At 36.6% G+C, this 27,635-nt stretch overlaps 1 protein-coding gene across 1 annotated transcript in view; it reads left to right on the top strand.

The window, feature by feature from the left end:
* Positions 1–27,635, top strand: part of MYO16 (myosin XVI) — a 379,702-nt gene that overhangs the window by 228,380 nt on the left and 123,687 nt on the right. Inside the window, exons 17-20 of the mRNA XM_082054681.1 lie at positions 23,406–23,517; positions 24,898–25,015; positions 25,789–25,860; positions 26,488–26,629. Of these exons, the coding sequence (XP_081910807.1) occupies positions 23,406–23,517; positions 24,898–25,015; positions 25,789–25,860; positions 26,488–26,629 (444 nt within the window). The remainder of the gene's footprint in view (positions 1–23,405; positions 23,518–24,897; positions 25,016–25,788; positions 25,861–26,487; positions 26,630–27,635) is intronic.

Below are 27,635 nucleotides of genomic sequence, written 5' to 3'. Positions count from 1 at the left end.
TCCAATTGAACAACGATATTCATGGCAGTGTGTGCTCTCTCTGGCTGTGCTGTTTCCCCCAGCTCTTAAAAACCAATTAAATTCTTCTGCAACAATAGCTGTAGATAGTTCACAGAACTGGTGTATCTTCTTTTACAGTTTTTGAGTGCAGATACCCTCTTCACTGTCACTAAGAAAAATTTCCATTCATTTCCTGTATAAAGTAGTAATTTTGATGAAGTGATAGAATTTCTTATTAAAATCTACACTGATCACAACCTCTTTACTTGATCACTGAGGAAATCATTCCCCACTCTAAATTATAAGGTTGGTCTCCAAAAAGGGCTTACAGATTACAGTTATGGAAAAATGGATTATATAGAAAAGATCCCAGTAGGCGTTTTTCAGTGGCATTAAGTGCAAAGCCTTATGTGTGATTTTATGTGTGTTTCCAGTCCTCATCTTTTATAACAAGCACTAATGCAATGTGTGCAAATGGTGGTTATTCTAGCATAATCCTTTTTTATCCTCACTCTTCCTTTCCCTCACACACAAGAGTTCAAGATGACAATTTTCAAGCCTGTGAGTGGCCACTTACCCCAGATTTCCCCAATCCAACATACTTAGGAGGCAGCCTCTATGTTTCCAACTGCTATAGGTATAAAGCCAGGAATATGCTGCATGTTTACTTGCCTTCCCTCTTCCTTTTCTTTCCTTTTATCATTGGATGCCATTTTTCTTTCCAATCGCTTGATTATTTTCTCACTTAAAATGCAACAGAAAAATGTAATTTAAAAGCTTTCCATACCTGTGTCGGTTGTCTACAAATGCAGCTGTTGCAGTCTAATGATACCAGATAAATTCATAGAGAAAACTTATTTTCCTAATTAGTCCCACAGCACTGGAAAAATAGACTTTTTAATGAATGTCCCAGTCCTGTGATGTTCCATGCTCCTTCTTTATATTTAAGCATGACAGATCACTTTTTTCCTCATAGATAATCACTTTTATTTAAACTTTCAGCACCCCTATAAAGCCCAGCTGTGTCCATAAAAATTCACAGAGGTGATTACACAATACCATTTTGATCCCTTTGCTTTACTAATTACCTGTTGCTGATATCTGTGTCTGATGACTAGAAGGAAATGCAAACAAGTGTTAGACCTATCTTACAAAATTGGTTGTATCTAAATACTTTGAATGAAACAACTAGAGCTTGAAAGATTACATCAGATTTTCCCACAGGTAGTAGTCCAGCTGGAGTAATAATTTCTATATGAAGTGCCAAGTTACATCACTTTACCAAACTATCATTAGACTTTGTGTGCTGAAACTCAGTGTAAGTTATATCAAAACTCTCAGTCTCACCCCAATAAAGTCTAGTGTTGAGGCTCTATGAGCTTCACTGTTGAGGATCCACTTTGTTTTAAAACCCTGCTGACAGAATAAAGCCCCAGGCAATCAAGAAAGTGGCATTCATTGTATTTAAATTTAGGAGGAAGGTAAAGATCAGACTCAGAGCTTCCTCAGCTTTTCCCTCGTGGGAGGTATGGTCACAGGAGGGGAGAAAAGCTGTGACAGGAGATGTTAGGCTTACCATCCCTGCAGCTGAATGGCCATGAGGGTCAAGTCCTTCTAAATCTACTTGACCAAAACCCCTTCCTAATTCTTCTGGGCAAACAGTAGCAGCCTATCATTTCTACTTTTCTTTAAATGCTATCTCTTTGCTATCACATACAGGGAAATCATACTGGGTGAGGCTTTCAAACCTTAAAATCATTTTCAAATGCTAGTGACAGTTTGCTTGGCATCCTTTGAGTTGTGAGTTTTCAGTGCCTTTTCCAGGATGCGGACAACTCTGTGCAATAGCCAGAGAGGAGCTGGTGCAGGTGCTGCCCCATGTGGGCAGAGGAGGAGGGAGACAAGGGTGGCAGTGGGGCAGGACCCTCACCCTCCTGGCACATCCCTGTGGCACCCAGCATGTCCAGGGCTGATCAGTGGGGTCAAATGCTACCCAGAGAGCTGGTCAGGGCCATGGGGATGGGCACATTCTGGGACCAGGCCAGGACATGAGTCCCCAGGTCGGGGTCAGGGAGGCCTGTGGCTGGGCACGGGTATGGCTGACACCACATCAGGCCAGTACTGAGGCCCAACACTTGAGCTCAAATCCACTTCTGAGACAAGGAGGGTCCCCAAAAGGCTTCTCTCTCAGCCCAGGCAGCTAAACCCTTGAGGGGACAGAGGCCATTCAAAACTCCTGCAAAATCCTAAAAGATCCTTCATCAATTTTTCATGAGAGTTAATGAATATCTGTTTTTTTTTTCCCACATTATCAAAAAGTAACTGAATCTTCAAAATTCTCTATTGATTGCTTTCCATTGCATAGGTATGTTTTCTTCAATATATCTATTTTATTTAGCATATTGCCTGTAAACTTGTACTTAGTTAACACTTTCAATACATGGCAGCTCATGTGACAACTATTAAGCTCATGATTTGCATTTGATAGTAGAGTCACCATCCCTGGAGGTGTTTAAAAGGCATTTGGACGAGGTTCTTAGGAACATGGTTTAGTGCTAGAGTTAGGTTATGGTTGGACTCAATGATCATGAGGGTCTCTTCCAACGAAAATGATTTTATGATTCTATGATCTGTCACCCCTAAGATTTTTTTTTTTGCTATGGATCTATTTGCATTTAAGTTCTTAATAAATATGTGAGTAAAGAGGAGGAAAAACCTGCAAACTACTTCCTTTTCCTTTCTCAACCTATTTTTTTTAATCTTGAATTAAATCATACAGATAAGTTATCATTCGTTTCTACTTTCTTTATGTTCATTTCCCTGTACTTAGCATTGACCACCCTACTAACAAATGAACCAGGAGTGCACATGATATTTTACAGAGGATAAGGAATTTTAGAGACTGGATGACTTTGTATAGGTGATTCTCAAAGGCAGTGTCTAAAATTCATCATCTTGCTATTATCCTACTCCAACATACTGCTTTTGTAATGAATGCTGAGTGGAAAGTTAATTTTCAAATTATTATACTGGAATTATGCAGAAAAGTTTTACCTTGCCAAAAGTAACTCTGGAGCATATTGAAAAGAAGTTATCTGTCTTTGGGTATCCAAGTTAAATTCAATTTCACATTTAATACAATTAAATTTATGTTTTTAATATTTTTTCCACTTGTAAACATTTTGGCATAACATTTTGAGGAGTTTAGAAGTGAAGCATAGAATATTTTAAAATATTTTAAAAGCAACATATATTTTCTTTACTGTCTTATATCTCGCGTCTCAAAGTAAAATGCCTTGAATTTATGTGTACAAGCATATATATAGATGTACCAAATGTATTTATACTCAACTTTTTCCATGTCTCTGCTTCTTCCCTGTTCTCTCTTCTTTTCCAAAGGATTCTTAAATTGGAAAAAAAAACCCCAAAACATCAAGTTCTGGTTGAACAAGTAAATCTGTATTCTTTTTTTGTACTGTGCAAGTTTTCCTGTCCTAACTTGATTACATGCAGCACATTCCTTTTCTCCAAAAAAGCTTGCATTTTAAATACATTAACACTTACAAGACAATGCAGTGATACACATAGCACAAGGTATGTATATTAGCATGCCTAGACAGCAAAGAACCATTGGGGTATAAAGACTTATCAAGCATGCTTCACAAATTTTCTAAATAATAGAGTAATGTGAAGATGCAGTTTCAAACACATTTCAAAAACTGCGGGAGTTAACTCTCAGTTAATTCTGCTGGAATTCGAGTGCAATAAGTGAATATGAATAGGTAAAGCCCTAAGTAAAAGTGAAAATTGGTTTGTTTTCTTTTTTTTTTTTTTTAACTATGTGGTAGCAAATAATGTAGAAATTAAGAAATTATATACCTCAATCAGTTTGCATCTTCCTAATAAGATTTACTAATATTTCAATTGTGTAGTGAAAAGCTCTAACTGTGCTCTTCTCCTACAATAATACTGCAACAATCTCATTTGCGACCAGTACTACTATTTTAAGGACAAGATCTGTAGATTCCGAATGAAATGAAGCAATTCTATTTACTTAGATTCCAGTGAGGTCTGGACAGCTAAGCTACACCAGCTAGTTATTAGAGAGGTAATGGAGAGAGGAGAAGCAGATGCATTTGTCTGAGATTCTGGAGCAGGTTTAAACTTGCTTCAGTGACTTTTATATCTCTGTAACCTGAAATAATCTCAACATCAAAAGAATTGTATCAATTTTCTCTGTTGTCGTTTGCCTTTTTTGTCCTTTTGTTCACTTTTGCTGCATTTCATTTATTCATTTCCTGTTTACCTTGTATTTTCTGATGTGTGAACTTTTTCACTGATTTTTTCCTGAGGATGAACCTTTACTGTGAATAGCACATGCATATTCCAGCAAAATGAGCTTTCACATTATTCTCTTTAACCTATTTTTCCTGCCCCCTCATAACCTCAGCTTCCACTTTTATTTCAACTGGTAACAGTCTTTACCCAAGTACATTTACCTTGAATTTTCCTTTATCTTCCTCATTTAAGCAGGTTTTCTAAGTAAATAGGATTAATGAGATTATTCAACTTGCTTTACTCTTTTTCAGCCCCAGAAATGAACAGGAATTGAACCAAAAGGAACATTTTTCTTTTTTTCTCCCTTAGCTCTCTTTTTGTTGTCCTTTCTTTTAAATTCAACCTCCATGAATCTCTTAGTGCATGATTTTCAAGCATCGGTGTTTTTCTTTGCACTTCAAAGAATAAAGAGTTGAGAGGCAATGCCAGTAAATGGCTGATGTTATGATTTGTTATGCTGCATAGTAATAATCTCGACTAACTCAGTTTTCTTGAGGATGGACACCAGAAAATATATGTTGTATACATCTGCATGTTTAAAAGTGATATTGATTAACCAGAACTAATTTTACCTAATTCTAATGTAACATTTTACAATACATGATTTCAGATATATCTGAGATAGAAAAATACAATAAAGAGTAACTAAGTTTGATTGTTTGTTTGTTTGTTTCTATATTGCTCTTTTTAAAATGTTACTCTGTGGTCTAATTAATTTCATTTCATTTTTCCTTATTCATGCACTTCACTTCTGTTCAGCTAAACTTTAGGCTTAGTGTCTCATATTTTAGGCTTAGTCTCTCACATTTTAGGCTTAGACTCTCATATTTTAATGAAAATTAGATGGAACCATAAGCAGCCTACTAGGGTACAGAAGCTAAGAAATGTTTTGGTTATGATGACTGGACCATGTAGACTAAAACTGCCTCCTTGAGGTCATCACTATGCACCTTAATATTAATGAAATAACAATAGTGTCAGCATTAAAGTTAATATTATACAGTATCTTTCTGAAAACTGACTACATTATATTAAACCCTCTCATTCTGTGAGATATTTGCGGAGAGTTGTGTCCTACAAGATACATGACTAGGAGGTTGGCATTACAATTACAGAAGATATAATCAGGATCACAGCACAGGTTTTCAGAACAAAACAGGAATATTCATTTATGTCATCTGCTTTATTTTGCAAATTAAGTGGTTATTTTTCTATTTACAGATACCTACACCTCATGCATAAAGTGTACCTCTGTATTATTAGTGTTATTTCACAGTATTTGTCTTGAGTATCTGGCTGTGCAGTTGTTTTAAGTGGTTCATCCTAAATTCAGGGTTAGTTACATACACACCTGCTCACTTGCATTCTAATTACATGTCAGGATATCCAAAACAATATTTTTCTACTTGAAAGCAGAGGCACCTTAGCTTTGGATTTTGATGTTTAATTTATTTTTTCTAGCGTCAACATTAGCTGCTTTTGACATTAATGTTTTATTTCCAAATGATCCTTTAAGAAAATGCAGCTGCAATGATGTTTAATAATCATTACTTTAAATGAAATCCAAGAATATTTTTTATTTAATGAAGGTAGTAAAATAAGTTCGAGACTTAGCTCAGTGTCTTTGTCTTAGGTCCCAAGTGGACTTGTTTTTTGTCTGCCTTTCGGAATAAATGCTATAGAAATTCTGCTTTGTTTTAGAGGGTAAATCTGAAACTCATACTCCTCTGGGTATTTTCTTTCATTTGATGTTAACAATCCCCTTCTCATTGTATTATTCTTTATACATATTGATTGAATAGTGGCAGAGGATGTACAGCAGTCCATTGGCAGAGTCTCGGAGGTAAAGAAATCATTCATAGTCATTACCTTTTTTTCTCTCCATCATAATTCTAAAAAGCTAAAGGTATAGAACTAACTGTGTGTAAATGAACAGATGAGATTTTTTCAGGAATAAATTCTATGTTTAGAGTGGTATGGTAGAGTAAGTAAGGTAGGGTGCCAAGTGACTCCTCCTTGTATTTCTGTATTGTCCTAAAGGAACTCAGGTATCTGGTCATCTTTGGTATTTTACATTCTTTCGGTGCCAGTGAGCAGTTTAGAACAGGAAAATTAACATCAAACTGTATAAAATAATGTTGACTTTTGCCTTTTTATAACTCCAGTCAGTTTTATTCTGCATGTTTAATTTTAAACCAGAAACTTGCATTTACTTCGTTTCACTTGGCATTATACCATTTGCTATTTCTTTGATTAAGAGACTCTTTGTCTTCCTTGTCTCCTTTGGGGTAAACATGATATAGAAACACATGCAGAAAATAAAAGAAGAATAATCTGTCTGTGGCATGAAAGATAAAGAGTATGAGGCAGGAAAAAATGAAATCTGTTTAATCCAAGAGAAAGAGACAAACTTGGTAATTAAGATCACTGGAATCTGTAGAGTCTACTGAAGACAGAAAGCTAAATGTACAATAAAACATTGTTTGGAAAAAAATGCTTGAAGTGGAGAAATAAAATGCAAAAACAATATAACATGAAACAGATGACTTTCCAATTTGTTGTGAATTCTGTTGATGAATATTTTGTACCTTAAATTTTCTAGGTCAAGTTCAGCATTTTCTTAGAATTAAGAAATCGCTAAAGATACATGGAAGTTACTGAGGTTAAATTTGGTCCTCTGTTGAAGAAATTAAGTGCTGACTGTTTAGGCAGCCCACCAGTATTTCACATCAAACTGAAAATGGATGTAGCTCCAAGGCATGAAATTGCTGTAGAAACCCTAACTTAAAAGTAGATGTGATTACTCACTTATAAAAATGGTAGAGGAGCTCATTTGGCTTTTAGTTTAAGTACAAAATATGTCTCTGCACTCTACTAGGATGCTAATCGTCTCGTATGTGGGGGGAGATTCAGTGGATTCAGTTCCTGAAACCACTTAGCTATTAGATTGCATAAATCTAGAGCAATAATAATAGTTTGGCAATTTATATTTCAAAAGTCACTCTTAGAATCATCCTGATACAATTACAGTAGATGAATTTCCAGTCAGGAGTGGGTCATTTAAGAGATTATTATTGTCATATGGAAGGCCCAGTCATTGAACTCAGCTCATCTCAACTTTGTGTTAGATATAAGAGAGACAGTACCTCTCACCATTTTTTGAACTTACTATCTTCACTCAGCTCCCTGAGCTAGGTTGAAGTTTTCACTGCATTGGCGTAACTTTACAATTATTCTAGCCAGCTGTCTCTGGAAAAGTCAGGTAAGGTCACCCCAAAGTGTAAGGTAATTTCTTGCTGTAGTTCTTTCATTAATCATAACTCCAAATGACCTCTACACTGAGGTGAAACCTGGTTGTGTCAGGTTAGTGCCACTCACGGTTTCCTTTGATTCTTGCTGGATTTGCACATGGATTTTTTGTAGTTAAAATATAACCACTCAAACCGAGTTTTGTCTAAAGCCTACAAGTAACTAATTAAAGTCTTCTGTATATGTTGAGTGCTAATGACTAGAAGATGTTATGATCTCAGTTTCATACGGCTCCTAAAAATGGCAGTTCCATCAGTCTTGGCTTCTAAAATTATTTTATGCAATATAATGCTGGATAGAATGATGCAGGAATATCTTGTACTGAATCACCTATTACGCAGATGATCTTTGGAACTTCTTCATTCTACATATAGGTCTTGTTTATCTGCAGTTAGTTTATGACACATCTCTTGGAATCATGGCACAAATTGTTATTGCTGCAGCTTAGTACAGTACAACATAGTTTGTATGAAACTTGGTGTACTCAGTGGTTGATATCAAAAGTAAACAAAAGTAGTTTCAATATAGTTCCAACAGTCTCAAGTCGCCCTTGATTGGCAGCCAATAGATGTAAAATAGAACAGGTTTTTTTGGAATGTTTAATGATTTTCAGACATTTATTAGCCTATCTAACCAGGGAACACCATATTTTTATCAGATCTGTGCAAACAGCAGTCTGAATTGAACAAGGAGACACACTGGGGGGAGCTGAAGGGTTCTGGGCTTCCCAACACACCAGTTTGGCCTGTGACCTCTGTGCGCTAATAAGATCTCTGCTTATCTGATTTGCTTGAATAGTAGTAATATAGGCGAGAAAAACTGTTGGAACAAATCCGGTTTGAACGAAGAACTATGCAAATCAAGAACGTCCTCTGAAATAAAAAATAAAAAAACTCAGTAGAAATTTTCTCCTGACTAAAAGGATGGAAAAGGGCACTGAAACAGTGTAGAAATACTATTTAACAAACAAACTGCATTTGTAATCGTGATTACAGAGACATGTAATTTATGGCTTATGACAAATGCTGACACCTTCTAATTTCTGCTTTCACCTTTATGAAATTTTATCATTACTGAATCATTAAATGGACAGAAATCAGTTTACCAAGCTGGTGTTGCAGCTTTGTATTAAACTTACACAGTAATTACAGTCTTTATTTTGACACTGGTACACTGACACCAGTTCCATGATCTGTTCTGTTTACCCAAGATTAGGATTACAAAGACTAAAAACAGTGCTAATCACTTGTAAAAAAATATCTGTGGCCTTTCACAGTAAAAGTGAATTGATGAAAATGATACCATTAAATAGGCAAATCATTTATTTAGTGAAATAATTTGTTGGAAAACAATTTGAGACTGTCCTATGTAATTAAAATCTTCCAGTAATGAATAAAACACAGAGAAAATCGATATGACTCTTCTTTGCTATGTTTTTCTATTGAAATAATTGTTCACATGGGTTTTATTTCCTATCACCGATTTCACTAGGAGGGCTGAGATGTGAGAGAAACACACACCCACTTGCATCCGTCTTCTTCACATTTTTGACATCCTGGAATGCACCGGATCAGAAATGGGATTCAGGACAAGGGGGGCAAGGCAGGTCTTGCTGGGCATGGGAGAGCAGCCCTGAATTCTCCAGCACTGAACCCACTGTTTAGTGTCCTGTAACTTGCCAGCTCTGCAAAAAGCAGGACCCTCTGCTTACCTTACGGTGATGGCCATGAATGATTGTGGATGGCTGATTGCTAAATAGATAACATACATAAATACATTTGTATTTGCTTCATTTAAAATAGAAATAATATTCTTGCTTTGTAGAGCAAGTGGGTAAAGTTAGGTACTGCACCAACTCATATTCACGTATGTGTACCTGTGACACATAAATAATTGTTATCAATTAATTATATTAATCCTTCTTAAAAATGTCTAATTCTTGTCTACATAGTGTGTTTTTCCCAGTATTTCAAAAGTAGAGTGACTTGGAGGGCCTTAACTTTTTTTTGGTCAAGTTAAAGGAATTCCTTTTTTAGTTTACATACCTGAACACACATGGCCATATCTGCTTATATGGGAAGAAGAGGGCTTCTTGTAAATCAGCTCATCTGAAAGTGATCCATGAACTACAATCAGCAGCTATACAAAATAATTTTGAAGAATATTATCAACATTTTAACTGCATACTGGTGAAAGTTATAAGCAGGTACCCAAAGCACCTTTTAAATTTTCGATCTGATACTGTGGCTCTTGACCCAGTAAGTTTTATTTAATGAATCAGCATTTAAAAAGTAGCAAACGCTGGTGGTGAAATGCCTTGAGGCCCATAAACATAATGACATCTACCTGGCAACTAGTGCTGAAGTGAAGTCTGAACACAGGAATACAAAATTACTCTTGGTTGTAGGAGCAAAGTTCAAACACAATTTCTGAAGTGTTTCCGGACATGGATTGGACCAGTTTGCACTTGCATGCAGACTTATTTTCTTAAAGGCATTCAACAATGCTCAGTGTTGGCTACTTTTTTTATCATCATCATCATAATCATGCTTCACATTTAATGGATATTCAACTTCAAAATTATGCTTGCAAAGTGATAGTTCACAGAACTATGATCTGGGTGATAATGTCCTATAAAGTAGTGAATGATATGAGTCAGAGAAACAGCACTACAAGGTATACTGCCATTAATATTTCTTTTAATATCTCTAGAAGTGTGAAAAATTCGGAGTCACTCCTCTTGTGCATTTTTTCTTAAATGGAATTATCCTAGATTTATATTTTTATGTAATTTTAGCAACAGAAGGCTTGAGTCTCTGATTTAAACCATTGGGCATTTTGAGAATAATACCAAGCTGTATTTCTTCACTTTCCCTTTGAGCATAATCACTGTATGTAAAAACCTATATATTTCATAGTACAGGTACATTTACAGAATTATCTGAAATTTTGTCTTATGAAAATATCAAGGGAAAAAAATATTTACAGAGCAACACAGAGGCTAGTATAAGCTTTCTGTGCTGAAACCAGTTTACAAAAGATGTATCTTAACATTTGATTTTCTTAGTTTAGAAAAATAAGAGCTATATTCTGGCTATAACTAAATCTCTCTATAGTGTTTAATTTATTAATATTGTGCCGATACTTTACCTCTTGACATTAGGAAGCTATTAGTATTTTTTGAGTCTGGTTTTGGTGCTTTATTCCACCAGTCATGAGCAGAAATCTGTGCACTTAAATGGTAAGCACTAATTCCAGCTCAGTGCTCCTGCATACCATGGTTCAAAGGATGTAAAATTTGTTCAGGTTGGGGTAGGTTTAAAAGCTGGAGACAAAGGAAAAAAAGGCGGTAAAATATGCCACGTTTCCCTCAGCATAAAAAGCCAGAAGCTATTCATTATCATGTTCCGTAAATGTCATTTACTTCGTTGATGTCAACTGTTTTGCTTTGTCTTTATCTGGTTCCTGTTTACATATCAAACAGTGCTAAGTGCAAGGCAGCTTTTTCTCACTAAGCAGAATGCATTGTCCTCACATACTCACATGAGAGATCTAAAGAAATAAAAATGTTTGTTGTCATTTCTTATTGAGTGACTTTGTAAATATAGTAGAGATTAGTGGAATTTATTTTTGAAAGGTAATGTCTTGGGTTTATACACTCAATACCCTTCACCCCATCAGTTTTGCAAACATTTTAAAAAAACATGTAAAGCTCAGTCTAGGAAAATGGTCCTTAAGTTTAATGTTTAGTTATACCTAAATTAAATCTTGGGATTTAGCAAGTAGTCGCAGAAATAGCTAACCTTTCAGAAAAATTTGGTGCATTTCAGATAAAGACTTCACAACTATTTAATGTGAGGACAGTAAACAGACATAGTAGTAAGAAAACAGGTTTATAAGTGGTTACATTTTGTCTGGAACTTACACATATCTGAGATGTTATAATTTCACCTTGGCTTAAAGTAGAAATTAACTAATCTGGTAATGTTGAATTTTCAGTGATGACCATTGTGCTTAATCGGAGTTACCACCTTGAGCTGGATGGGAAGGAGGGATTGCGACTGCAAAGGGAAAAGCCACACGCTTTTCACATGATTGTGCAGATACGCGGTTCATTGGGCAGCACTAATAAGGGGAAGGAAGGGATTTAGCTTGTTAATCCATGCTGCTTAATACAATGTCACATGAAATGACACCCACAATATGCATATTGATTGTGTTAAAGTTGGAACCTGATTATGAAATACTTCTTCATCCTCCTGTGACATTGGCTCTCTTGAGAATTTTCTAGCAACAAAGCATCAATTAATGAAGGTTTTGTAATAAGAAAAGTCAAATTTAAACGGCCTTTGTTTTAGACGTCATGTAAAGACAAATAGAGGCAAAGGATAAGTCTGTGTGGCTCATTGTGGAGCGCAGCAGACACACCTCATCAGATGGTGCTGTGCAAAAAGTACCAGAGCTGTGTTGGGGCAGTGGTCCATTAGAGGTAATAAATCCCACTTCCGGTGCCTTCTGTACTGCACTTCAGTCATATAGATACAGTTCAGGAATCTTTGTCTAACACTGCGTTGCATTGTGTAGAAGTTAATGTATGGTAAGGTGATAAACCTAGCAATTATGTATGCAGTGCTTGGGGTAGATTGAAGTCTACGTCTCCAGCACTACTTATGTCCTGCTGTCTCATTTAAACACCTCATCTCCCTTTCTGTCTTTCATAGTGAATCAAAGCTCAACATAGAGTGTAAAAATATACCTTCCAGTTGTGCTTCTTATTAGCACTTATTATGATACTAAGATTCAACTGAAACCAGTAGGATGAAGCGTGGGTTTGGAGTTAGTTACATGTAAATGTTTTGTTGAATGGGGAAAATATACAGTGGTAGAATAAACAATTATTTTACTTCACAGTCCATGTAAACCTGGAAGGAAAAAAAAAAATCATCTTTCTTGTTGTTCCAGTGGCCTGAAGTCACTGAATATGATGTCATGATATGCATGGTCTGTGTTTGGTTTAGGATAATTGATGCAACATTTTATAGAAGCTAGCACTGAGAGGATACTTGTGTGAGTCTTTCATTAAGGTCAAACTGTATTTTAATTAAGGTTGAGCTTTAATTAAAGCCTTTACAACACCAGAAATGTATGAATGCTTCAACAGGCATATCTGAATCTATTCAGTCTAAGTGACGTGCTCTCGTCTAGGATATAAACACAGTATTTCCTACCATTACCTGTAAAGCTGACTTGTCAACCAGCTCGTGCAAAGCAAGTGACAAGTCAGTTCTATTTCCTGCCTGTCACCACAATTACAAAGAATTTGGCTACCTCTGTGTGAAGGGAGAGGTATGCAGAAAGTCATATCCAAGATGAAGATGATATTTCAAAACAGCTTGATTCCATTTCTCTGAAATTCTTTAACTGGACAGCACATAATGGCTTTGGAGAATTACTGTATGACAGGTTTCCACATGATTACACCATATTTTTTATATATACATATATACGTGTGTGTGTATATATATATATAAAAATATATATATATAAAGTGTGTGTTTTGTTTTGTTTTTTCTTTAAGTGGGAACAAAAAAGTACTGGCTTGTATAAATAAATATCAGGATCTCAGTTTTAATAGCTATTTTGAATTAGTGAATGAAGAGTTTTGCTTGTACACCATTTTTATAAAAGAAATAAGGGATTTATAGACAAAATCCAGAATTTCTGATTCATAACCTGATCTACACTATTGCATAATTAAATATAGATATCGTCCTGTATTTAGTTATTTGTTTATGTTAAATATTTATTCTTTATCCACTGATCTTGAACTCCTTTTAGCAAAACAAATGTACTAGATAGTGTGGTCAATTGTGCTAGAATAGGAGTTGATACTATTCTTTTTCTCTAGGGGTTAGCTAAGAGACATCCTACTAGTAGCAGAGAAATGACATGTGAGCAAGTGGGTCAGAAAAAGAAAGCACACCATGAAAGCTTAATTCTTCAGAGGAACCAGATACCCCAGTATCTCAGAAAAGATCAGATTATGACATTCAGCTCTTCCCATGCTTTTTTTTTTTTTTTCCCCAATGACTAAAGGAATATAAACAGAGAAAAAAAATTGTTTTCCTTTGCCCTTGGTTTGAAAGGGGCCTCCATAGATCTGGTCCAACTCTTTGTATCAAGACAGGATCTGCTGTGCAAACAGACAGGTTCTTTGAAAATCTATTGCAACAGCCACACAAAAGAGAAAACTTAACTGATTCGTAAGCTAATGCCAGGACTGTTTTAGCTGTGTTTGCATTCATGTTCCCAGTTCTTACCAGGAAGATGATTCTATCTTTCCTGAACCTTTAAACTTGTGGTTTTCTGCCTCAGGATGCTATTTGGAATAAGCAAAGTTTCTGTAGTGATTTTCAGCCCTTGTTTTCCCCACTTCATGGAGCACAAGAACTAAGATCTAAATAAAGTAAGATAGAACTCACTTAGTGCATGACTTTACCTGGAAGCCCAGTAGACTGAAAATCTTATCCTCCCTGAGTGTCTTTGTACAAGAAAGGATTATTTTTCAGTCATCCTGCTAGACTTATGAATGAATAATTTAATGCAGAAGGTATGAACCATTTATCCTCTAGATACAAAATCAAGCTAAGTTGAATTAGCTTGGAGATAGTGGTGGTGGGCACAGCATGTATGCTGATGATTATTTTGATACAGCTTGCATGGGATATCTTCCTAAAAAGCAACTGTCCTACTTCTCTGGAAGATATTAAAAAATCCTAAAAGAAATTTTCTTTTGTTTCTAGTTCATAGAAGGTGATCAAAGTGTCTGGAAATTTAATGACAGTAAATTGTTCATATCAGTTTTTCTTAAAATTTAAAATGAATTTCTTTAATATTTAAGTTTTCTACAATTTTAAAAATGAACAACTATTTAGAAGTTACTCATCCTTTTGTAGGGCTCTTATTTTTAAGATTGTTCTGGCTTTAGAACACTGTCATCTCTTCAGATTATAAACAATGTACATTTCTGAGTAGAACTTACTTATCCTGAGATATCTTATGGCTTTAAGAGCCACGTTTAATTTTCATGTTTAAGGGACTGCTCAAAGGTCAAGTTGGTGTCCCAAACAATTTGAGACTTACCTTGTCTTAGTTTTCCACTCTTCTGGGGCCCAAGTTACTGTTTTTATATGACGTTCAAAAAACCCCAACATATCTGAGGAATTAATGTGTTTCATAGGATCATAGGATAACTCATTTCAACAGGGACTTCAGGAGGTCCCTAGTCCCTAAACAAGGCCAGCTGTGAGAGCAGAAGAGCTTCTTCAGAGCTTTGTCCAGCCAAGTCTTGAAAACTTCCAAGGACATTTGTGTCTCTGGAGCCTTTCCTTCCCTGTGCCAAGCAAGCTTTGCTCTCTCAACAGATATCCCTCATCATGTCTCCAGCCATGACCACTGAGGAGGCCCTCCACTGATCTCACCTCGTGTTAGCAATGTCATCTGTGTATTGTGTGTGTGTGCACAGAGCTGGCTGCGATAGGTCTGACAGTGGGTCCTGGGCAGTGGCAAACAACCCCCAATCTCCTGGCCATGCTCCTGGTGATGCAGCTCTGGATGCTTCTGGTCATTTCTGCTACCTGGACTCATCGCTAGCTCCCGCCCACCTTGCTGCCCTCAGGGCCCCCAGGTTATTTTCCCCAGAGCTGTGCCCCAGCTCTTCTGCCTGAAGCACTGCAAGGATTTATTCCTTCCCAACTGCAGGACTTTGAATTTGTCTTTGCTGAATTTCATGCAGTTCCTGTTGGCCATTTTTTCAGCCTATAAAGGGCAGCCCTACACTCCAGCATATTGGCTGGTCCCCTCAATATGATGTCCTCCACAAACTTGATAGGAATGCAGTATCAAAATCCAGAATAAGTGAGTTTTGTAAATAATCTTCACATCTTAGTTCTAGTATGGTACCTTCACATTTTGCATCTCCTTGAGAGTAATTCATTTCTCTAAGATCTGTTTCATGCTCTACCCTGCTGTTCTCCTGTGTCCCTCAGATCAGCTGTGTAAGGCAGTGATATTTCCATGTCCATGGTTGTGGCCCAAAGGACTGTAGGACTTTTACTCTTTGCAATATATTCCTCAGTATTCTGTAGGCTACGTTTAATGAACACTTTTGCTCTAAGTCATTTTTCTGACACATTTTTCTATTGCTTTCCTCTGAATTTTCTCTAACTGATCCTGATTTCTCTGAAATAGGATGCCCAAAATCACATGGAATACTCCAGTTGAAGCCTTATCACCTGAAGTATTTCAGGCCTCTTATGCTGGCAGATGTAAATAAGTGTTACATATGATGGTTAATTTTTTGCAGTATCAATGCATACTTGACTCTCCATTTATGATTAAATGCTTTTCTGATGATCCACCACCTAATCAGCTTTACTTGTCCTGAATCTGTACATTGAGTTACCCCCTTGTCTAATTGTATAATAGTTCTTAGTTGAATTGTATATTTATAGCTCGCATTTGTGTTTGGCTTAATTATTTGACAAAATATGCTTTCATCTGGTCTCTGATACTTTATCTGACCAAAAACTAGCATAAATGACCTTATTCAGCTCCTTGCTTCTGCGTTTTTCTTTTTGTATTAGAGATACATACTCTGTTTCTAGTCTGAGCACAGCCCAGAAGCTTTAGAATACTCTTGAGACCTCCAGTAAGTAAATTGTTCTGAGTATAAGCAATTAGAAAATAAAGTGCTTTGCCTATAACCAGAGCTTTTTTAATGAAGAGGTTAACTGTGATCAGTGAAATCTTTATTACCACAAGCAACTTTTATTGGACTGTTATCAGCGATCATAAACTTGAAGACTAACAACTAATTTTGTATTATGTTTCCCTTATATCAACCCTGCTATAGCCCAGAAAGCTTTATAACAAAATGTAGATGTGTCAGCACTCATCCTCCATCAGGAGAGGAGTCGAGTAGCAAACAGCTAGATGCTAACTTTAAAAAAAAAAAGCAAAACAAAACCCTTTTCTGTCATCAAAGGGCTTTATCCTAAACTTTTGTAGTGACTTGGAACCACTTAATTATATCATCCTGCCAAGAATTCTCTTAATTATTCATGACAGAATGTATTTGCTCCAGGAAAACCCTCTGAAAAGAAGTGTCCATCTGGCAAAAGCACACTTACTCTTCTCCTCTAATTGGAACCCAACTTTAACTGTCCCAACAAAAGGGAATTTCTGATGAAGTGGACACAACCTACCCACCTCTTTGAGGCAGTTTCACTGTCAGAGATGGGTTGAACCACTGTAATGACCCAGATATTTCTGTATGATAAATAACAATAACACATATAGGTACATGGCATAAAGTGGCTGTTCTTATAGATTTTCAAGTGTCAGATTTCACAAATGTGAAGTGCTTAGGTATTGGGACAGTGTTTTTGTAATGCCTTATTTACTCTGTTAGTGAAATACTGAAGTTTATAACAACGCTTAGGAAGGCTTACTGCTCCAGGGTCCCTGTGACAAGTGCAAAATATCATTTATTTGTCAACCTTTATTTGCTGGAATCAGAAGAGTTCCCTATGTGACATACATCAACAGTTCAGATCTCCCTCAAGGCACTGATAACCACAATCTGTAGACTTTGATGACTATGGACAGGAAATTTATAGAAATATTGATTTATGATCTGAGCGTGAGACAGCCTTTCAGGATTGGCCAGTAAATCCAGGGCCAAAAAGAGGTTGTTTTCTGGCTTTGATTTGACTATGCTTGACTATTTTGAAAGCCTATGGTATTCTTGAACTTGACACCAAAAGAAGGTGAAAATTCCTGAGTGGACTCTGCTCAGCTTTTCTACCTCAGCATGAGCTGACTGAGAAGTTCCAGCACTTACACGTGAAGGTTCAATACTCCCTCGTGCTCTGGGTGCTTTGGACTCACTTTGCAATGACTGCCTGACACAACAGGTGGGGAAGCTCCAGATCTTTACTGTGGGTCATGCTGACTGTGAGAGAGTAACTAGAAAAGTGGTACCCTCTTGTCGATTAAATCCCCTTAATTATAAAATTTGGAACTAGTTTGCTTTTCTCTTTTCACAGGTTTTATGAAAAGTCACAGTTTTAATAGGAACGATCAGATAAAAAGACTCTTCCACATTTTGTAATAATTTTGTGAGTCCCACCTTTGTATTTCCTTTGCTTTTCTTGCAAGGAAATGAAATGACATGTTTTGTTTATGTTGAACGAAGCAGATTATTTCATTTGATATTAAATGCTATTGGGTTATGGTTCAAAAGAAAATAAATTAACTTCAGTTCAATACAAATCAAATATTGCTTTGCTGGGTTTTTGGCAGAGCAGCAAACTGATAGTCAAAATGTTTCTTTTTAGTCTCAGCTCCTTGCTATTTGCTCAATCACCTAAGCAGACGATATTACTTTAAAGAAAAATTTTAACCAGTAAGGTTATGTAAGAAATTTTGAAATATGCGTATGTCACAAAAACTCAGTATACAAGTAAGCTGACATTTGTTCTCATGTATTTCTTCTTCATATTTGAGATTTATGTACAAAACTAGGAACTTACTTCAGGTATAAGGTGAAAAATGTGAATTATTATGATGTGTAACAATTATAATGAGAATAATAAGGTAAACAGGTAAGGTACTTACTGACTTAGATGAGCAGTTAATACATAAATAATTTAATGTTATAGTAAGTACTTTTTTATATTCATGTGCACACTAGGCACACTTTTACCTGAAAATTTGTTCTATGATGTCATTCGAATGATGGTTGAAAAACTGCACATTGTGATAAGCAATATCCTGAAAAATTACTAACACTGATTTTTTCTTCTAAATAGTCTTTTTTTTTTTTCAAGAGGCTAGAATAGATGAGATTGCTACTGTGCTGCAAATTAGAACTGTTAGAAGAAAAATCAGAAAAAACCCCCTATCTAGTCTCTTTTATGTTTCTCAAGAAATTGTCTGTCTAGTGCAGCATTGTGTTTTACTGAAAGTGACTGTACCCTACTACAATTATTGAACAGTTTATCTTCTTAAAAAAGAAAAACTGTGGATCAGTAAGTTTCTTCTTTTTTGAAATAAATGGTTACTGATCACATGTCCTTAAAATGTTTTTGTATGCTGATAAGCTGTCTGTTGAGAGTACTAGTCCAATGCAAATGTCAACATGCTAGCATTTAAACAAATGGTTAGAGACACAGTAGAAAGGAGTTAATTATTAGAACTGCGTACACTGTTCAGTTCATCACTTTTACCAGAGATGTAAATATCATTTGTCTGAGCAGCTACTTTCAACTAAAAGGTACAACTTCAGCCGAAATCTGATAATCTTTTTCTAAAGCTTCAGTAAGCTAATGTGAATGAGCATTTGCAGAATGAATTTCCATGCAGAGATAAGCAAGTAAGGATAATAACACTACGCTAAGTAAGTCCACAATTGGTCCACAGCCTGCGTGGAGGAGATATTATGGAACATCACCTCTGGCTTGTACAGCAGCAGTACCTCTTTTACTAAAATTTTCAGCATCAAATAATTCAGGAGTCACTAGGTCTGGTTTGCATTTGAACACAGGCTACCTTGTTGGAAACTCATAAGAGTGTTATTCACAGTCTAGTAACAGCATAAGTTTTCATAAGTATGATGGGTATAACACTATAGTTTGCAATAATAAAAATTAAGTAAAAATAATAACTAAAAGCTCCATGGTAGGTTCACTATGGAAATTTTAAGCAGTTCAATCCCTCTTCATCACAAACAAAGCTATTCTATCCAGGCCACTTGAATGTCAAAAGACAAGCATGCACTATAAATATAAGCAAACGTACACATATTGAAAAAAAAAAGGTTACATTTTCTGAAATAGTGATCTATCTGCAGTGAAAGAATGTTTATTTATTATTATCACCTTTGTGCTGTGACACATCTCTTTCCCCTTTCCTTATTTTTGTAGGGCAAGCAGTGATTCAAAATTGTTTCTGGACTCTGGTTCTTAAGTATAAATGGGTGATAATAGTAACATTAATACAAAGGGTGTCTCAAGCCCTTTTCATCCTCAGGGCCTTTAAGTGGAAAGAAGGAGATGCCAGGGAACCTTTTTATAACTGAAAAAAAAAAATATTGTATTTCAATCTAAATGTCAATATGTTTCAAGGTAGAATGGACTTAACAATAATTAGAAAAATGTGATTCCTTGTACAGCTAGTATATATTATATCCCCATTCTGCTGCAGTGTATATTTTCTGCATTTTGGGAGAGTTGTATGATATCCATCAACAGTTCCAAGCACTCTATACAATTAATCCATCCTTAATGTACATATACTTTATATTATAAACATATAACAGTTGAACATGCATATCTTCAAAGCAATTTTCATATTTCCTTAGTCCTTAAATAATACGGAAAACAAGCGGGCCTGCTGAGATGTTACAAGAGAATTTAATTCCTTTTAGACTGGAGAAACTGATTCTAAGTTGCAGTGCACCTTAGAAAATGTCCAACTGCAGCTCTTTCCAAGGGCACCAGCACATCTGCTGATTAAACCTTCAGGAGATTTATACTGGGAAAGTCAGATTCTCTTCCAACAGGCACGTCCTGGCAGATGCTGCAGTTTATGGACGGGTTGTCGGAGCCACAGGCATCTGGTTTGGCGGGTACCCAGTTTGCCCCCTGCTGTATCAGCAAGAAGTGCTTGTGCTGAAGGCAAGAGCTGCCGTGTGTTTGTTCATAGCTCAGCTCAGCTCTTTCCTCCACGGGAATAAGTGTTCTGGGTCACTCTGCTGTCCACTACCTGTCTTGGTAGTGTTTGCATATCTTTTTTGCTGCAATGTTACCCACTAGTACTTTAACTGTGCTAAAAATAACCAAAACTACTTAATTGTATAAATAAAAGTAGCATACAGTATTCTCTTCACAGGACAAGAAAGAATATTCCTTGCTTGGTACACAGAGAGAGAGAGACACAAATAATTATTCAGAGAGAACACCAGTGAGGAGGCTTTTTTACAGAAATGTCCATAAGTTTCCAACTCCTCCAGCCATTCTAGAATAGGATATTTTGACAGCAGAGTGGATGCTGCTGTATATTTCCTAATTGTGGATCAAAATTATGCACATGCTGCACAGCACTGAACTGGTATAAGCTCACACAGCAGTTCAGAACAGTGGAAAATTTTCTGCTGGATTAACCTTTATACCAGTAGGTTCTATGCCAGGTTCATTATCAGATGTATTCTAGTCTCCTTTTGAAACATGCAGGCAATGTAAAAAAAAAAAAAAAGAAGGAAAAAAACCCCAGCATAAGCCTGGCATATACTTTGCATCATCTGCTCTAGCTAATTTGACAGCTGTGCTATCACTTGTATCTACCTGATTTGGACAAAATTAATGTTTTGAGTAACCTCAAGGAAATGGTGCAGAACGCTGGCAGTGAGATTCATAGACCCACGTTCTCAGAGGCTGTGTTAACTCACCACCTTTAGCCACTGTGATTTGAGGCTTGTTTGTACTTGAGATATCTGCTGACTGAGTTCTCCTGTAGGTGCAAAAAATGCTTATGCACCCAGGCACATGATTTTTTTTCCCCATTATTTTTCCTCTGCCCACCTGCTTGGGTGACGTATGTCACTATCACTTCAAGGGAAGTCTACACTGGTAAACCTGGTATCCATCTACTAAAAATATGGTCTGTGTTTCGTCACATGACTCATAAACCTCAATATCAGTTAGAAAAGTGCAAATGCTAAATCATTCTTCCACATGTTTCTAAAAGCTACACACATTCAGATAAAAGACCACCTTCATAAGAGCTACCATCCTTACTAGAGCGTTGCGAGACTTTCTGTGGTAATAAGAGTTTTATTTTGAAACCGTGTCTCCTCTATAGTGCAATTAGTGTAGGAATGTGAACAAGAACTGTCAGAAATTAAACCAGTATCATTTCCCATCTTTATATGACAGATCATGGACCAGACTTTATCAGAGAGTAGAATAATTGGGGGGACTTTTTGTTGTTGTAATTGTGGTAAAGGGATGAGAGGTGGTGGTTAAACTGTCCACCTTTATTTGTGTTGTGATGATGTTACTTTGATTTAGGTGTGGAGAGTTCTTTTGTTGACATAAGTGATGTTTGTGAAGATTGTCAGTTGTGTGATGAATGTGTATTTTAATGATTATGATAATTTAATGATAATGATAAAAGAAAACATCTTTTTACCTTCTCAGCATGCTGTAATTAAAAATCAGATTCCATAAGATATTCAGACACCTCATTCTTGGTGGTTACAGCTATAAGAAGACAACTGAATGCTTTTTAAAGTCTGGCCCATAGACGTATATTAAGAGGGTCAAAAAGAAGGTCAAAATACATTGTTGTAAAGGTTAGATTGGTGTTCTTTTCAATAGGCTGTTGTACTATAGTTTCTAATTATTCTGTTTTATGTTACTACTCTTTATGTTGATTCTGTTTTTTCTTTCTCAAACTAGCTGCTATACTAGGGGTCTGTCTTTCTTCTAATAATTATTTTTCAGAAGGTTTGTAAAATTTCCTTTTGCTTCACAGTATGCAAAGCAGTACAGCTTAAGGGCTGTACACTTACTACTCTATGTGTTTATTTACTTCTTTGTTCTAAGAGACACTGAGTATACCTGTTGCCCATTCAGCTGCTAAGGGAGCAAATGTTCATCATGGGATAGGGCAAATAAGAGCTATCTATTCTTCAGCCAACAGGAGGGGAATTTTAAGCAGTCGGAGTTATCAGAGGATCTCCTCAAATCTTCCTTCTAAAGGGGAATCTCTGGTAGTGCAAGAATGGCCAGCTCCCAGTGGTATAAATTAAATATGAAGTTTTATCTTACATGTAAGGCTAAAGGTGGTGGAGGGGAACCTTAAGCAAAAGCTTAAGGAAAGAAATATGGCCCATCTGTCACTGGTATTGTTCCTACAAAGGCTGAGAAAAATCTGTGATACACTTCTGGTTAGAAGAGCGAAGCTGGCTTTTAACCTCAAAAGTCTGATTGGGGTGTTGATTGACAGCTGGCTGAACACGAACCAGCAGTGTGCCCAGGTGGTCAAAAGGCCAACAGCATCCTGGCTTGTATCAGGAATAGTGTGGCCAGCAGGACTAGGGAAGTGATCGTGCCCCTGGATTTGGCACTGGTGAGGCTCCACCTTGAAGCCTGTGTTCAGTTTTGGGCCCCTCACTACAAGAAAGACATTGAGGTGCTGGAGTGAGTTCAGGGAAGGGCAATGAAGCTGGTGAGGGGTCTGGAGCACAAGTCTGATGAGGAGCAGCTGAGGGAACTGGGGCTGTTCAGCCTGGAGAAAAGGAGGCTGAGGGGAGACCTTATCGCTCTCTGCAACCACCTGAAAGGAGGTTGTAGCATGGAGGGGGTTGGTCTCTTCTCCCAAGTAGCAAGTGATAGGACAAGAGGAAATGGCCTCAGGTTGCACCAGGGGAGGTTTAGATTGAATATTAGGAAAAAATTCTTCCCAGAAAGGGTTGTCAGGCACTGAAACAGGCTGCCCAGGGAAGTGGCTGAGTCACCATCCCTGGAGGTGTTTAAAGGCGTTTAGACGAGGTTCTTAGAGACATGATTTAGTGCTAGAGTTAGGTTATGGTTGGACTTGATGATCCTGAGGGTCTCTTCCAACCAAAATGATTCTATGATTGTACACCAGCCTTACAAATACTGCATGTGCTTTTTTTTTCCTTTGTGCAGGTATCTAAGCCAGACCGTACTGGAAGAGACAATGTTAACAGCCGACCCTCAAAACAGGGAGAAATTAGCTGTACTAAAACAAGCTCTAGGTGCTATGGGATTCAATAGCCTGGTAAGTTACACGACCTCATGTTATTTGTGGCTAAAATCACCATATTACTTAGTTAAGAGCAGGCCATAGGGAACTGTCTCTGATAACCTTTTGTGGGGAATAGAAGTGCCTTTCCGTCTTTTTTTTTTTCTGTTGGTTAAGACCTTGAAACAATACACAGTACTAGTTCACTCCAGGGAAATTACTGTAATCACTTTTAATTAGACACAGTGCCAACAATGTAAATCTTTTCCATTCTTAAAGATTCACAAAACAGCTTCAAGGTATAATACTCTGAACAATTAAATTACATAGATAAAAAGGAACAATCAAATCCCATAATACAGAAACCTCATAAAACCCACAGGAATTTTTTCTCTTCCTGATTATCTCCCTGTCCCTTTTAATTTTGTGAAACACACATTCCAAATGCCTTTGCTAGCACCACCTGAAAAAAAAGTAAATACATATTTAGTCAAGTAAAATTAGAGCTGGATAACTTGAAAGAGCTGACTTAACCCCCAAAAAGCATCAAGATGGTAGATCTGGTGTTTGTCTAATCTTATAAAGCTAACAAAGAATATAATTTGGAAAATTAATCAAGAAGCAATTCTAGAGGACAAAAGTTTGAGGGGAATCAGGAGAAATGGAGGGCTGAGTATAAGAGCTCATGAAAGCTGTATAATTTCCTTCAGGATACTAGAATATTTAGCAAACTGCATATTTCTTACTATGTAAAAAGAAAAAACAAAGCAAAACCAACCTGATAAACAAAATTAGTTCTCTTATTGTGGTAAAAAAGAGGCCAGGAAAAATCTAGCCCTAAAGATAACTGCTTCACAGCCTTAAAGGTGTCAGAACATATCATGCAACCATGGGAGGAAAGCGTGTGGGTAAGGGAGCTTGCTTTTGGTTTTTTTAGACCATAACTACAGCTTTTACCACCAGGACCCTGTTATAATTTAGAGCTGGACACTTTGTTCATGAGTGCAAGTGGCTGAGGAAAAAACAAACCTTGTTATTCCCAGATAAAGAATTTGTCTTGATGGAAATTGTCTATGGAGAAGATAGGTTTATTTCTTGCAGAAATAATGCATCCATTAAAGAGACTTCAGTATTTTTTATCATATTCTATGAAACTTTCTTAACTCAGTAGTTAATATGATTTACATTAAAACAAAAGGAAAAAAAGGTAATTTTGTTGTTTTATGTACTAGATAGGTTCCAGTGTGATTTCTAAATCCAAATTTCCTGTTAATAGTTCACATGTGAGTACTTTTTAACTTAGCAAATGCCAATGATGCAAACTAATGGTATTTGTATTTTTATAAAGCATTGCCTTTCACTGATGTGCCCAACAGATCTCTTCTTTCTCTTTAATTCTGCATAAAATATGTACAGGAGGTGGAGAACCTGTTTGTAATTCTCTCAGCAATTCTGCATCTTGGAGATGTTCGCTTTACAGCTCTGACAGACGCTGAGACAGCATTTGTGTCAGACCTGCAGCTACTGGAACAAGGTCAGTAGGACGTGACCATGGAGCATCGCGATCAGGGCACTTGCGCTGATGCACCGACAGGTGGAAACAAAGTTCCAAGGAGACAAAAAAAAAAAAAAAAGACTACTGAAAATTAATAATTTACTGTAGGAAGACACTATCCAATTGACTTGGAGGTTTTATAAACTACGGATTTTTATGGGATGAAATACGATACTGGTATTGCAAATTGTCTCATTTGATGTCATATTTAATGCTACCATTTGCCAAAATAAATTGGACAGTGCACTCTGGTCAATCTTCTTTTAAAATGCTCTTGTGCTGCTTGTCAACAGCTGAACAATTTGCATTGAACTGAATTCCTTACATTCAAAATCTATGTCTTAAAAAAAAAAATCTATGTCTTGTTTTTGTGCTTTGAAGTTTGCCCTCTTGCTCACTAACAAATCTCCTCAAAGTGGCTTATGGATACAGAATGTCAATAAGTAGCATACTTTCACTCTCATATGAGAGAAAGTCTGCCAAGCCCTGGGGAAAGTCCTAAGTAACCTTTAAAGAGGAAAGAAAGCTGTAATGTAATATACAGAGACATTCAAACTTCACAAAGTGCTGATTATAGTAATCTGATTTTGTATGTTCATTAATTTTGATTATTCCTGTAACAGCACTCTTCTTTTTTACGTGTGCGTTCTTTCACTATTAAAACATAGCATCTACATAAGAAAATGTGTTATAAAAATAAAAATGCAGTAGAACACAAACCAGGCATTCTTTAAATTGTCTTTTCATTTCAGTGGCAGGGATGCTGCAGGTTTCAACAGATGAGCTCGCTTCAGCCTTAACAACTGATGTTCAGTATTTTAAAGGTAATCTTTTCCAAGCTTACATTCTCATAGATCAGACCCTGGTGGCCTTTTGATCCTTCTGATTTGAAAAATTTGAAAGCAGACAAATTTTGTTTCTTATTCCTTGTATGTTCTTGTAAATTTTCTTTGAGGAACATGTAGGATTATCTGCTATGCAATAAGTCAGGCTGGGACACTGAATTAGAAGTGTCTTTGTAATATGGAGTAAAGCAGTTTCACAGTCTGACACTGACAGACTCCTAACTTGATTAATCTTCCAAAAGTGTGTCAAGATAACAGATTAGATATTAATACCAAAAACTAAAGTCAACAAGAGTGTCCTGAAATAAAAGGGAAAAAAAAAAGGTTTTGAAAAAGTCTCTCTTGGTAAAATGCTAGTTCTGTGTGGTATGCATACCCTTTCCTATAAAGGAAAAAAAAGTACAAAGGTACAAGTTTCCAAACTGAAGATCTTGCAATTGTTGAGAGTCTTCTCATCTTTCACTGAAGGCTTCAGAAAAAAAACCCAAAAACAGCACCATGCATATGTTTGGCAAAGGAGAAGTGAAAAGGGGGAACTGTAATTAAAATTACTTAAGGTGAGCTTTACAGCATGCTTTCATCTCAATTTTCTGCTTTCTCTCTTAGGAGACATGATTGTACGGAGACATACTATAGAGATTGCAGAATTTTACCGGGATCTCTTGGCAAAATCTCTGTATGGTCGCTTATTTAGTTTTTTAGTCAACACAATCAACTGCTACCTTCAAAATCAAGATGAGACTGGCAGGTAGGAAAGTCATTACAAACTATTAGGTGTGTCATTATCTGTTCATATCCAGATCCGTAAAAGAAACATAATTCCAGCATTTAGACCATTTTATGATATCATGGCAGTGATGCCTGGATCTTTAAATCACTGGCCATTCCTTCAAATTGTTTCCTCAGTAACATATTTGTTTATTAATTTGCTTGGGTAAGGGGACGTGGTACTTTATGCAGTAATCTGGATTGGTGGTTAGAATTAGTAGCCTTTTAAGAGTTGATAGTACAGAATGCATAAAGTCTTTCAACAAGCAATAAGCTGCTCATTGTTTTTTTAGTGCAGAATATTCTTGTTCTTTCTCCTCAAAACTATGAGCTTACCACAGGGTATGAGAAAACTTTGTTCGAGGCCTTCAAATTAATGTTTACATTTCACTGAATTAAATGTTCTAAGTACGTTCTGGATGCCTCTAGGTTATCAGCTGCTAAAATTAATGTTGTTGCTGTCCAGCATGGCTTCTTAGAAAAAATGAATGCTAACTAATGTGTGTCAGTGGAACAGTCAAGAAACAAACAAACAAAAAACAACAACAAAAAAGAAGTGTCAGCAGAATCAAAGTAGCAAACTAAACAGTAGACCAGGGGTGTCAAACTCATTTTCACTGGGTGCCACATCAGCCTTGCATTTGTAGGAGTAGTTACGTTTATACAGTCCTAAAATTACATTCAGCCCTTTGAAGGCAACTGTGGCCCCTGGTGAAAATGGGTTTGACATCCCTGCAGTAGACCTAATTGGGTGCTCAAACAAGCTTTCTAATGAACGCTAACTACGAGATGTCTTGGCATTATTGGTAAAAGAAAATCCACAAAAGACAGATGTGGAACTTCTAAAAAAGAGCAAATATATTTTTCTGATATGATATCTGTCTTGGCTTCATAGGACAAATATCAAGTGCCCTTTTTTAGACTCATTGAAGAGTTTGAAGGCTTCACAAGTTCGTTGTGGGGGGTTTTTTTGTTTGTTTTGTGTT

Source organism: Streptopelia decaocto (assembly GCF_964273445.1).
Source record: "Streptopelia decaocto genome assembly, chromosome: 1".
Taxonomy (NCBI): Eukaryota; Metazoa; Chordata; class Aves; order Columbiformes; family Columbidae; genus Streptopelia; species Streptopelia decaocto.
This window is presented reverse-complemented; position numbering and strand designations above follow the sequence as displayed.